This window comes from Mastigoproctus giganteus, chromosome 1, assembly GCF_048544385.1.
Source record: "Mastigoproctus giganteus isolate SK-2022 chromosome 1, ASM4854438v1, whole genome shotgun sequence".
NCBI classification, from domain to species: Eukaryota; Metazoa; Arthropoda; class Arachnida; order Uropygi; family Thelyphonidae; genus Mastigoproctus; species Mastigoproctus giganteus.
Window position 1 is genome coordinate 249,199,293 of NC_143575.1, and position 14,335 is coordinate 249,213,627.

At 37.3% G+C, this 14,335-nt stretch overlaps 1 protein-coding gene across 1 annotated transcript in view; it reads left to right on the forward strand.

Moving 5' to 3' along the window:
• Positions 1-14,335, forward strand: part of LOC150091742 (choline/ethanolamine transporter flvcr2a-like) — a 129,228-nt gene that overhangs the window by 75,947 nt on the left and 38,946 nt on the right. Inside the window, exon 7 of the mRNA XM_090376798.1 lies at positions 3,626-3,729. Coding sequence (XP_090232924.1) covers positions 3,626-3,729 — 104 coding nt within the window. The remainder of the gene's footprint in view (positions 1-3,625; positions 3,730-14,335) is intronic.

Consider the following 14,335-nt stretch of genomic DNA (forward strand, 5'->3'; position numbering starts at 1 on the left):
AAAGCAGTGGATATTCGAGAAGTTGAAACTGATTGAGTAGGTCAAGGTTTCTCAAACTAGAAATTGGAATGCAATGTTTGATCGTCAGCAAAACTATGGATAGGATTTCCAGTTAATGGAAGAAAGTCATTAATATACAAGAGGAAAAGAGTAGGGGAAAGAACTGAACCTTGGGGGACACCAGCATTAAGGGAGAAGTTAGAAGACAGAGAGCCATCTACCATCACCTTGAGTGATGAGAGAGAAAACTGGATAACCAATTACAAAAACAGTTGGCAAACCATAAGATGGAAGCTTGTTTAGAAGACTTATGCCAAACATGATCGAAAGCCTTTGAGATGTCAAGAGCAATTGCTTGTGTTTCACCGAACTTTTCCATTGAATTTATCCATTAATGGGTAACATAAGCCAGAATATCACTAGTGGATCACACAGACAGAATCCATACTGGTGATTGTTGATCAGACAGAAGGATTCTAGGTAGTTTAAGAGTTGGCAGTTAATTCATTTCTCCATTACTTTAGAAAGAGTAGAAGTAATTGCAATGGGACGATAATTGGATGGGAGGGATTTGTCACCCTTTTTAGGAACTGGCTGGATATTGTGCAAATTTCCAAGCAGAAGGAAAAACACCTTTGGAATAAGAAAGTGAAAAAAGGCGGCAAAGAACAGGAGTAAGTTCAGGAGCACAGGTTTTGAGAACAAGTGGAGAAATACCATCAGGACCTGGAGCTTTCTAACCATCAGGCATTTAATGGAGCATGTTGGGAATGGTGGGAGGTGTTTTACCAAGATCATTAATACATGAGTTGGAAGAAAAACGAGATGCTAGCAGGTTAGCTTTATCCTTGGCTGAAGTGACAATAGAACCATCTGGTTTTGACAGAGGTGGGAGCAGAGATGGGCAAAAGTTGTGGCCAATGGCTTTGGCAAGAGACCAGAATGCTTGGCTACCATTAGGGCAAGAAGCAAGTTTTCCATTCTTAGCCTGTTCAAAATCTAGTTTGGACTGATTAATAACTGCTTTACAATTGCGAGCTTTGGTGTAGGCAGAAAATGAAACTGAAGAATTGGAAGCCAATTACAATATGCAAGATTCTTCTCTTGAAGAGCCTTAGCACATTCATTGGAAAAACAAGTTTTAGATAAAGGATGAGATTTTAAAGTGGAGTGTGGAATAAAGGATTCCATTCCTACAAGAAGAATGTCACTGACACGATCTGAGAAAACACTGACATCAGAATTTTTGAAACAGTAATCCGACCAAGGAAAAGAAGAAAAGAAATCTCGCAGGTCATCCCATTTTGCATTCTCGTAATGCCAAACAACACAAGGTTGGGAATAGTCGTGAGATAAAGGCTCCATTGGAGAAGAGACAATCACCAAGTTGTGATCTGATGTGCCTAAAGGGCCACTCACTTCGACTGTGTACATAGAAAGGTTGTCTGTGAGAAAAAGATCAAGTGTGTTGGCTGTATGGTTAGGATTGTCAGTATTCTGGTAGGTAAATGAACAATCTGTGCGAGGTCATTAGTAATTGCAAAAGCCTCAGCATCTCGACCAGCTGGAGTTGTGAACATTAAAATCACCAAGGAAAATTAACTCACTGTTAGGAAAGTTGGACTGGAGAAAGTCAAGTTGCAAAGAGAGGAAGTCAAAGAGCTCCAAGTGATTAGTGGAGTTGGGAGAACAGTAGTGACAACAGATAAATTTGACGGAATGAGGTAGAGAAATTTTAAGCCAGAGAAGGTTGAAAAAGAGGATATTCCAAATTACCGTCTGACAGGAAATATCAGAATGGACATATGCACAAGTACCACCTTTGAGACGAAAGGAATAATTTTTTCAACTGAGATGAGTAGTGGTTGAATCAACCGATAACTGAGATTCTGTCAAAAAAGTGCACAGGGTTTGGCAGACTGCAAGTGGAAATGGACATCATTGAGATTAGAATTGAGACAACGTATATATTTGTGAAATGAACTAGGAAGTTTTTGGGAGGTTTAGATCTTTTCGCAGATAAGCTTACTCTATTAGTTTGACAATTCATGCTGTATTCAATAGTAAGAAAAGTGGGGAGGAACACATGCTGTATGAAGTAATGAAATTTTTGGATATGGCATACACATGGTAAGAATATACCCAGATCCTTGACATAACGTGGCCTCTACAATGCCCCCTCATACATACTACTCGGACTCCCTCCAGTCACTATCTGGCAAAGTAGAGGTGGCATGATTATACACTAGCTGATCCGGAAGCCTCCTAGAGAGTTACAAAGGCTGGCCTGTGAACATCATTTTAGAGCTGTACCCTTAAAATGTAAGGAAGTTTGGATCTCTCCATGATGTCCATCATAACCTCAAAAGACGTCAGTCGTACTGCAAAATGGAAGAGATCGGGAAGGTTTGACCGAAACTTGTCTCTGGAAACTAAACATGGGTTCCACCGCTTCAAGCCTCCAATAAGCAAAGTGGTGGTATTGCACCGGTTGATGAGAGTCAACCACCTAGTATTGCCTCATAACACAGAGGGGCAGGCACCACACCTCGACCCCTGCTTACGTTGGTTCACACCTGGGTGGTCACCCACAGTGTACTTGCCCATGGGGGTTATACCCAGGATTACTAACAGTCCCATCATCATGTAGGTGCAAGCAGAAGATTTCGCTGTCACAGACTGACCAGATTTTTCCAAAATTGGGTCCACTTGAGTTGAGTGTCACCCGAATATGTTCCATCAGCGTTTTAGACTCCCAGGTTGCAAGTACAGCTTGTCTGGCCTATCTGAGAGAATGTCTGCAACAGCCTGAAGGACCAATGGTGATATGATGTATTCATTACATCTAAAAGTACTTTGAGGAGGATGCAAAAGAATTGCTAGGTCATTCCCTAGAACACTATATTACTTCAAACATCAACATTTTTTCCCAGATATCCTTGGCCTGCATTCTTGATGAAATAATCAAAAGAATTGCTGGAACACTATGATAAGTAATAATCCAGTACAGTGCGGAGATTAAAATTTTAGATCCGAACAGGCCTACACCCTCTCCCAGATGAAAAAGAAGGCTATGCCAAGTTTGGCTTCTTATGGAGTTCAAATATATTTAAGAACAGAAACTTTTTTTTTTTTTTACATAATAAGAAACAAATACTTGTCAATTTAGATAACTGATATACAAACTGATAAAAAAGTTAAAACATTCATTGATTCGCCTAATCTTGTTTATACCATCAGTTAAAGCTTATGCTACTTCTAAACTTCAAAACAAGTGGATACTATGTTTTTAGCTACTAGGATTATATTTATTGACTCTAATAAAATGATTAATAATTCTTTAGGTTGTGTTGGTTGGATTAGATCTAGAAACTGTCCTAAGCTGAATTATGTGTAAGACCACCGAAGTGAATAAATACATAACATCAAGGCACTAAAATAAGTAATTTGGCAATATACTTTAGCTAGTGAGTTATTTTTTTTATTTCATCTTAATAAGTTTATATTCTGGTTTGGCTCCAGATTTTATACAGTTTATTTGGATTTACACATGTTTTTATGCTATAGGTTGTTGATATGGTGACAAGTTTGGCTACTATTTTCATTTTTTCTACTTATGTTTTAGGGACAAGAGCAGAGTGCTGGATGGATTGGGACGACTGGTGTAATTGCTGGAATGATTGGTTCCATTATCTGTGGGATAGTTTTAGACAAGACACACAAATATAAGTAAGAAAAAAAGACATCACTCTATACTCCTCTTTTAATTATTAACTGTGGCTGATAGAGAAATATCAGTGATGTTCGCGTTCTAGTAATTTCATCTTTAAATGATATTGACACACCGTCAGCATAATAGAACAAAATCTCGATAAGTTGTGGTTCTGTAAATATGAAGTCAAAAATACTGCATAGCTAAATTTTAATTATTTCACAAGCAGATTTTTAGTTAGAAATACAATGTACAGTATACAGGGTATCTCAAAAATATTGGTACAAATGTTTAGGGGAGGTAGGTAACATCTAAAGAAATGTGAATCGCATAGGAACCCATAACCGGAAACGTCACAGGAAAGTAGTAGCAGAGGCACAAGAAGCAGAAATGACACAAGACAGTAATTAGTGACAAACATTTATTTGACATAATATTAACAATGGAGTACAAGATGGATGCATTTCATGATGTCACAACAGATGCTCGAAGGTTCTACCATGAGATGCAATGCATGCGTGACACCAACGCAGCATGGATTGGCAGACACGGTCGAACACACCTGGAGTTTCTTTGACAGTAGCAGCAGCGCAGATGAGTCTCACCACGAGATCCATTTCCGTCTCCACAGGCAATTCATACACGATAGATTTGAGGGCCCCCACAGAAAGAAATCAAGACTCGATAAATGAGATGAGCGTGGGGGCCAGGCAACGGGCCCACCACGGCCAATCCATCGACGCCCAAAACGCCTGTTCAAATGGTCACGAACACACCTTCCATAATGGGCAGGCGCCCCATCATATTGAAATGAAATGTTGCTTCTCACATTTGCTGGAACATTGTCAAGTAACCCTGGTAGAACTTGTTCAAGAAAGATCCGATATTTAGCGGTGTTCATGCGGGATGGTAACAGGTATGGGCCAACTAAGCAGTCACCGACCATACCTGCCCACACATTTATTGCAAAGCAATGTTGTGCGGCATGGGGGTGCACACCGTGTGGGCCCTCTGCTAATCCATGCACTAGGTACATGTCTGCCAGCTCACAGTTCGTATGTCGATGCATGCTCTTTGTGCGGCGACTACTGCTTGAATGAGTAAACCAGAAATTTTCCCCTTTGCAAACTGATGAACAGCGCAGTGTACTGACTTACAATGAAGTTTCCGGTTATGGGTTCCTATGCGATTCACATTCCTTTAGATGTTACCTACCTCCCCTAAACATTTGTACCAATATTTTTGAGACACCCTGTATAAAAAAGGTAAAAAAAAAAAAAAGTAAATTTTAATAATGTTCATTATCAAAGCATATGAAGACTGATAATTTAATTCATAAACTGAAGCCAACATATATTTAACTGTTGAAACGTTCTTCCTAAAACTCAATATGCTTGTATCATCAATATATCCACTTAGCAGAAGTATTCTGTATGCCATTTTTTGATATATTTTTTAGGATTGTGATTGTGAAAACTCCACCTTTGTTGTCTGAAACAAAATGCCAGTATGTCAGCTTTCTTGAACTTGAAAATAAGAAATAACATAGCTACTTATGGTTCTCTAGATTTCAGATCCAATAACACAGGAGGTGGAGAGAACCAGTTGAATTTGCCTTATTTTTGCCAACATATTTTCAGTTAAAACTATAGTAATTAAAACTAAAAATTTACAACTGTGCAAGCTTAAAAGAACTTGTATGGTTATAACTTTTTTGCATCAATGTAGAAGCAACAGTGGCACACCTAGGCTGAAATTGCCATGAAGCTCAGACTACCTTTTTCTTTTTATTGGAACTAAAGACATTTTTTGGGATTTGCATGACAACTTTGACACAACTAACAGACTCAGTTCTGAGCACTTAATATATGTAAATTTTGCTCATAACCAATGTTTACTGCCTTAATTTTGAATTCAAAGTCATTTAATTTTAAAGAAAAACATTTTAATTTAGCAAATCTTTTTTTAAAATAACTCTAAAAAAAGACTGGAATACAAAATACATTTATTAAAAAATAAATGTGGACAATGATAAACTCTTTAATTAGTAATTAAGTCAGTAATTAAGGGTAAAACTTTATTAATTTTAATATTTGTTGGGAAGTCTTTTGCCTTTAAAACAGCTTCAGTCCATCCTGGCGTAGAATCTACCAAGCATCATAGTTCTTCAGGTGTGATGACTGAATCACCCTGAATGATGGCCTCAATTTGCTTTTATTGCTGGGATTTTGTTGGGAAACAGTAACTTTCAGCCATGGTGTATATAGTAAGGCATGCCATCCTGATGAAAAATGCACCTGCCTTGTGTATCAGAGTAAGACATTGATCAACAACAACAATTTCCATTTGTATTCTTGGATTGGTATTTTTTTGCATTTAGTGTATCACCAATATGCGGTCATTTGATACCACTCTTGACATACATCCTCAAACATGACACTAACCAAATGATTCTGGTCACAATTGTGCATTCCAGTCCTTGCCCAGTGCACATATTTGATATCTTTACTACATATGGCAATTCAGATATATACTTGTTTCATATATAATTGTTTCATGATTCCAAATGACCTTTACCCAATCACCAACTGGGTCTTGTGCTTCTTAGCCCAATTTACATGTTGTTGCCTTCATTTTTTTATTGAAAAGTGCTTATATGTAAGTTTTTACACTTGTAAACCATTTTGCACAATTTTTTTTCCTAATTGTTCTGTCAATAATATACACTCCAGACATTTATAACATTTCCTTTGTTTTTTTAGCATTTCTTCTGTAATCTATTGGGGCCAGTCAGTAAATGCTTCTTTCATCTGGAGGTGTTATTTTTGGTTTTCAACCCATGAATGGTGCAAATTTTGGTACTTTTAGTAATTTTGCAGTGGTTGCACACTTTTTCATGCATTTTACAAGGAAGGCCATACACATGGTCTTCCTTTCCTGTGAAATTTAACTACTTTGCTATGCTTAGAAGCGACTACTGAACTCTTTTAATTGTGTCATTTTATAAACTTAAGACATAAAATATAATTTAAGAATAACTTTACATTCCAGTAGTGCCACATGCAACTAATCATAAAATAAAGCAATGCATAAATGTAAACAGTGCCTAATTGGACACTGGAGATTGCTTGATACAACCAGGTAGTATTCTGTGGCTATGACAGATGCAACCATTCAAATGTTACGTGAAATAAAGACAAAATATTACAAATTGACACCTTTTGGCTAAAAGTTGTGTATTTCATTAAAAGAGCTTTTTTTTTTTTTTTTTTTTTTTTTTATTCTTTGTAATAATAGCTATACATATCAAACTTAAACATACATTTGGAATAAAAGAAAAGGAATATATGACATAAAGGGAAGGGCACAACAAGAATACCTTTGAAGTCAACTGATGCAAGTGCTATTTGTTTTGCAGCAGAACTAATTACACACAATTTTGAGTTCTGAATATTTCTATTCATTTGATCATTGCTTGGTTTCTAGGTCATAGTCCATGTTTCATCACTGGCCACCAGTGCTCTTTTTTGTAAAAAAAAAATAGGTGGCGGTACTCATTCATTGCTATCAGGAAAAATTGAAAATTAAAAGGATACAAAAAGTAAACTAAAAAATTACTTCCTGATATTGTTACTTCAGTAGTAATGTTTTTGAAATAAGAACAACAAATGAAGTATATTAACACACAGTTTATTAAGCATAAATTTATTATACAAGTATATTAAAAAATAAGAAAAATGTGTAAAAAATAAGTCAAAGGTGAGTAAAATAAATAAATAATAGTAAAAAGTAAAAAATAATAAGTAAAAAGTAAAACTAATTTCATAATGAAGTTTTATAGAATATTCCAAATTTTTATTAAGTTCTCATCCGATACAATATGCTGACTTCTTTTCTTACTGTTTGTGTCGGTTGCTGAATGACATTTCCGAAGCAGCCATGAATCGACATATTTTGCTGATTGAAACGTGTCAATGGTGGGTCTACAATTTTAAGAAACAGTAGTGAAGAAACTGTTTTGTCATCAATGAAGCTCTGGTTGGGCTGACAATCAGGTTCATTTGTTAAAATCCTCATTCACATTCACTTGATGAATTGGTATTGTACTCAGAGTTCATTAAATGCTTCAAAATTTCTTCTGAAATCGTCTTTTCAATTAGGTATTCCCGAAACCCACAAATTGTATCTCTTTCATTTAACATTTAACGATTTCTGAAACCTAATTGATAATTTTCTTATTTCATTCTCACCAAATGTCACTTGAGAGTTAGTATCTTCAGGCCAATGTTTCCTATCAAGTACTCGGGCTGACACTGCCAAATCATCATTTCTATCAAGCAGCCTGCTTTCTACTAATAAGTTCTGTAGAAAGGTTCTGGATGGATTGGGGAATAATTTCTGTAATCTGTCCCATGAAGTGTAATTCCTTAAAATCTTCGATTTTTCAGCAGCTTTGGGGGCATTTCTGTAATACTGTCCCGGAACTGTTTGTCTTTCATGGAAAATTTGTGCAACAATTTCTATTTTTTTGTTCACCCTGTACAAATCTATATCGTGCTCCTGCAAGTCCAAGCTAAAGTCTGATGATTCTTGAAGAACATCACACATTAAACCTAAGTCTAATATAAAGTTTGTAGTCGTAATTTTCTTCTGTAATCCTTCATATGTACATCTTTTTTTTTTGATCCCGCATTGAGTCATTCTTTGCTTCTTGAAAATGATTAACTAAAGCCTCATAGTTATTCCGAACAGCCAACACAGACTGGAAGCTTGATTGCCACCCATCATGTGCTTAAAATTCTGCCAATTTTTAATAGTTCAATATCCAGCAAGTCAGTGCACACCTTCCATTCTCTGGCATTTTTTGCGACATGTTATACATGACATAAAGTTTATCAATAAATGCTTTAAATGCGCTGGTCCCACAGGAACTAGTAGTTGTTGGTGACTCTATTGTCAGGGAAACGGGGAACATGCTTTGTAAAAAGGATAGGTGGAACAGGACCAGGGTATGTTAAAATTCTGCCAATTTTTAATAGTTCAATATCCAGCAAGTCAGTGCACACCTTCCATTCTCTGGCATTTTTTGGCGACATGTTATACACGACATAAAGTTTATCAATAAATGCTTTAAATGCGCTGGTCCCACAGGAACTAGTAGTTGTTGGTGACTCTATTGTCAGGGAAACGGGGAACATGCTTTGTAAAAAGGATAGGTGGAACAGGACCAGGGTATGTCTGCCAGGGGCAAAGGTTGATGACGTTGTAGAGCAGATATCATCTTTTAAGGGCACAAAAGGTGATATAGTTGTACACGTTGGCACTAATGATATTAAGAGTAGGAGACCAGCGGAATTACTTAACAAGTACAGGTCACTGTTGAAAAAAAGCCGTGAAGTAGGGTTGAATTTGAAAGTGTCTGCAATTCTGCCCAGACACGATAGGAGGGAGTATATGATGAGAGCCTTGTCGATCAATTCGGCCCTGGAAAGATTGTGCAAGGCTCAAGGGGTAGAATTTTTTTCAGCCTGGAATGTACTTGTTAACAGGAGAGATTGCTTCTACAGGGATGGGATACACTTAAATAGAAAGGGTGCAAGAATATTTGCTGATGCTATCGAGGCAGTGTTAGGTGGGTCGAAAAACTGCTAGCTTGGGGGGGAGACAAAGACTAATGGATTAACAGTAGCCACTGGCAGAGGTGAAAGAGATTCTTGCACTGCTTCTATTGGAATGAGCAGAAGCCTGGAAAACAAGATGCAGGATATTTCAGAGACTGCTGGAAGTCATTGCGGTACAAGTAAACGCATGGGTTGTGTTAGGGTAGCTAAGAATAGAAACAGGTGCATGTATACTTGCGTGTACACCAATGCTAGGAGTTTAGTAAATAAATTTGATGAATTTGAGGTATTGCTCAAAACATCAAAGGCAGATATTGTTCGGATATCAGAGACGTGGTGTCACACAGATATAAGGAATGCAGAACTGGAATTTGGGGAGTACAATGTGTATAGAAAGGATAGACAGGACAGGAGGGGAGGAGGGGTTATGCTATTAGTTAAAAAACACATAAAATCCAAGGAAGTGAAGCCAGTCGACATTGATGGACAGGGCAGTGTCGAGTCAGTTTGGTGTGACATAAGCATAGGTAAATCAAAATTGAGAGTAGGAGTGTGCTATAGGCCTAATGACTCTGATGAGTATAATAAGATACTGTACAGGGAAATAGAATGGGCCAGTAAATCAGAGAGTCTTATAATGGGGAATTTTAATTTCCCACATATTGACTGGAATTTGTGGGTTGGTCACTCACACACTAGCAAGGCTTTTGTGGATTTATTGGATGATTGTTTTCTACACCAGCATGTTCGGGAGGCAACTAGAGGGAGTAATACTCTTGATCTGATTATCAGTAGTGATTCTTCATGCATTAGGAATCTGCAGATAAAGGAACCACTGGGTAGCAGTGATCACAGTGTGCTGAAGTGGGATTTACTCAAGGAGGTAACTACCATCAGAGGTAAAGGGAAGGGTTTTTGCTTTCGTAAAGGCGACTATGATGGTCTGAGACAGTATTTAAATTCTATACAGTGGGACCAACTGATGATGTTACCAACAGCAAATTCAAAATGGGAAGCATTCAAGGAACTAATCTTGGAAGCTACCAGGCTTTACATACCAACCAAGAAATATTGTTCAAGGTTCAGGGCTAAATGGATGTCAGATGAACTAATGAGACATATGGCAGAGAAGAAAAATGCATGGGATACATACAAATTAATGGGTGACATGGAAGCCTATGATAGATATAAGTTGGTCTGTAACCAAGTCACAAAGGAGATTAGGCAGGCAAAGCAGATTATGAGAAATCCTTGGCAAAGGATGCAAAGAAAAACAAAAAAGACTTCTTTACCTATTTAAACTCAAGAAGGAAAGGGATGAATCAGATTGGTCCACTGGATGTTGATGGTTCAACAGTTGAGGATCCAGCTCAGGTGGCTAACAATCTAAACGAGTATTTTGCATCTACATTCACACATGAGGAGTTATTCAGGAAGGGGAATGTCGTAGGTGAAGTAAACATTGGCAGTGAGCTAGATTATTTTCTAATAACTGAGAGGAAAGTGGAGGAGAAATTGTTGAGGATAAACATAAAAAAGGCACCTGGGGTGGATGGGATCTATCCAGTTATATTAAAGGAGGCAGCAAAGGAAGTAAGCAAACCCCTAGCCATAATTATGAGAGCTTCTTTGGACTCAGGGGAGGTACCCATGGACTGGAGATGTGCAAATGTAACCCCAATTCACAAAGGAGGATCAAAGGCTGACACAAGTAATTATAGACCTGTTAGTTTAACTTCGGTTCCAGGAAAATTAATGGAGGCACTGGTTAAAGAAGCACTGCAGGATCATCTTGACAAGACTTCAGTTATAGCTCAGACACAGCATGGTTTTGTTAAGGGCAGGTCTTGTCTGACCAATTTGATTGGATACTATGATGTAGTCACAAAAGAACTGGATGCAGGGAATAACTTTGATATTATATATTTGGATCTTAGAAAGGCTTTTGATACTGTTGCGCATGGGAGACTGCTGCACAAATTGGAGAAGTGTGGCATTGGAGGAAAATTGCTGCTATGGATAAAGGGATGGTTGAGTGGCAGAAGACAGAGAGTGATAATCAATGGACACTGCTCAACGTGGACTAATGTTATTAGTGGAGTTCCTCAGGGTTCAGTGTTGGGTCCATTGTTGTTTTCTGTATTTATAAATGATATTGATGATGGTGTATCAGGCTTAATGTCCAAGTTTGCAGATGATACCAAGGTTGGTAGGGTTGTTAAGGACACTACTGATACTATGCTGCTGCAACAGGATCTGGAAAGGTTGAGCAGATGGGCTGAGATGTGGCAAATGAAGTTTAACATTGACAAATGTAAAGTACTACATATGGGAAACAGTAACCCCAGATCAACATATCAACTCTGTGGTACTACGCTGACAGTGGTAGAGAATGAAAAGGACCTGGGGGTAATTGTGCAGGCAGATATGAAGTTCTCTGAGCAGTGCAGACGAGCTGCAAGAGTAGCTCATGGTGTCTTGTCAATGATATACAGGAATTTTTCTAGCAGGGACAGGGATGTGATTATTCCCTTGTATAAGGCATTGGTCAGGCCACACCTTGAGTACTGTATACAGGTCCGGAGGCCTCATTTCAAGAAGGATGTAGAGCTGCTGGAACGAGTACAAAGAAGGGCAACAGGATTAGTGAATGGAACAAAGGGTTGCTCTTACGAAGAAAGGCTTAAGTTTTGCAAATTACAGAGCCTGGAGACTAGGCATCGGCGAGGTGATCTGATAGAGGTGTATAAGGCTTTGAATGGCTTGAGCATGCTCAATGCCGATGGGATTCTTCCTCTTGCTCAGAATAATCACCTGAGAGGGCATAAATTCAAATTGAGGAAGGACGGATGTCGGATAGATGTGCGGAAATTTGCCTTTAGCCAGCGGGCAGTTGGTTTGAGGAATAGACTCCCATCGCTTGTTGTTGAAGTTGATAGCCTAAACAAATTTAAGGCTCAGCTGGACAGGTATTTCGAACGAACGGAGGGGTGAAATGGGAGTAGTGGTTGTTTTTTTTTTTTTTTTTTATTTGTCTGATGCTGAATAAGCTTCCTTTCTTGCATCATATGCCTCTACTAATGCTAATGCTAAATCTATCGATACCTGCAACGGATTTCACAGTATCACCAACTAATAGTTCTAATCGGAGATTAGTGCAGTGACACACTATTAAAAAAGGAAATTTTTGTTTCATTGGTTTTGTAACACGAGTTTTACTACCCACCATAACAGCTGCACCATCACATGTGACACAAAGTGAGTTTTTAAATAGTTTTCCATCATACTGTATGACTAAAGACAATTGAGCAGAGAATAAGATATCCCTTTTGCAGTAACACTTTTGAGTTCGATCAAGTCCAGAAACAAATGTATGGGAGATTTCATGCCACTGTCTAATATACAAGTTCAAACATAAACGATCAAAGCAGATTTCTACTCACTGTGATCGATTCGTCAATTATCATTGAAATTTTACTGTTCGACATAACGATTTTATTAACCAAATTTTTTCTCATTTCATCACTAATGTGATTCAAGATGTTAATGCAAATATTAGTTGAATGAAGAATATGACCCATGTCAATTCCATTTAATTCTTGTAGGTCTTTGAATCTCTTATTCAAAATTATGAAAAGACTGATTTTATTTTGCCACCTTATATACAGTGCAGAAAAATTTTTGGCTGTTATTAATTTTTCGTGTGATAAACTCTTTAACCACAGATTTTCAAGGGGCTCTTTCTCAGCTTCCACAAGCAGTTTTATAGCAGCCTTTATCTCCCACTGTTTCCTTGTGATCGAAAATTTTGTTTCTTAAAGACAATAGCTGTTACTGTCTGCTTTTGCCAAAATAGGTAACTTCATTATTTGCCCATTCCTTAGAAATCTTCATGCCCATCTTCTTTTCCACTCCAAGAGTTCCAGTTTGTTTACATAGTGCACAGCCAACTCTCTTATTTTGATAATTTAGCCAATTATGCATCGCACATAAGTCATTTTTTTTTTTATCAACAGTCTGGCAACTTGGCCAGTCATTTATGTCCATCATCCCTTGCTTTTGTACACAGATACCATCAGGAAAAAAAGCAGTGTTTGACACAGTTTCTGTAGTTAAGTCTTCACTCACATTTTCGCTTGTTTTTAATTTCTTAATTATGGAAGGTGAGAAGAAACTAGTAATTCTTTTCATTTTGTACTTTACGGTTCAAGATAGTTTATCTTGTTACTGCACACGCAAATAAATAAAACTGTCTGTTGTGTCTGAATTGAAAATGCACAAATACAAAGTTGTGTTGAGAAAACTTTTACATTGTAACAAAAGTCACAGAAAAACTAGTGGGTAACCAATACGAGCCCCTTGGAAATGGCATTTCCAAAGGGGGAGGAGTCAAGAAAAAGGTACACAAGTTTCCCCGAAATGGGTGGTACTGCTTAGATGAACAGAACACTTGCAAAAGTGAGATGATCCCCAATAAAATAAATCTACAGTCAGACCTCTATATAACTAAGTCGATTGTTCCTTACAAAAATTTGTTAAACAAAAATTTCGTTATAAAGAAATATGACCTTTTCCACAATGAAAAATAATTCAACATTCAGAAATATAGTAAAAGATTTTCTAACATTTCGAAGCAATTTATTATTACATAACAAATTAAGATACAATTTTTTTTTTTTCACACGACATGATGTACACTATTAGTACACTTAAGAATGATTTTCCAAAATATTTGGTTATCTTTTGTTGTACACTGTATTTACTGTACATTGATCATTTAAAAAATTTCCGCATTTGTTTTAACATACCTTGTATGTTCAGGAACATTTTTTTTTCGCACTGCAGGCCACAACAGAGTTTCAAAAGCTGCCAACATTTCATGTTTAGAAGGTTTAATACCTTTGTTATCCTCATTTTCCTTTTTTCTTCTCATCGATATTGTTATTAGTTCTTTGAACTAGTTCTTAAATTTGAATTTTTTTTTTTTTTTTAAACTATCCAA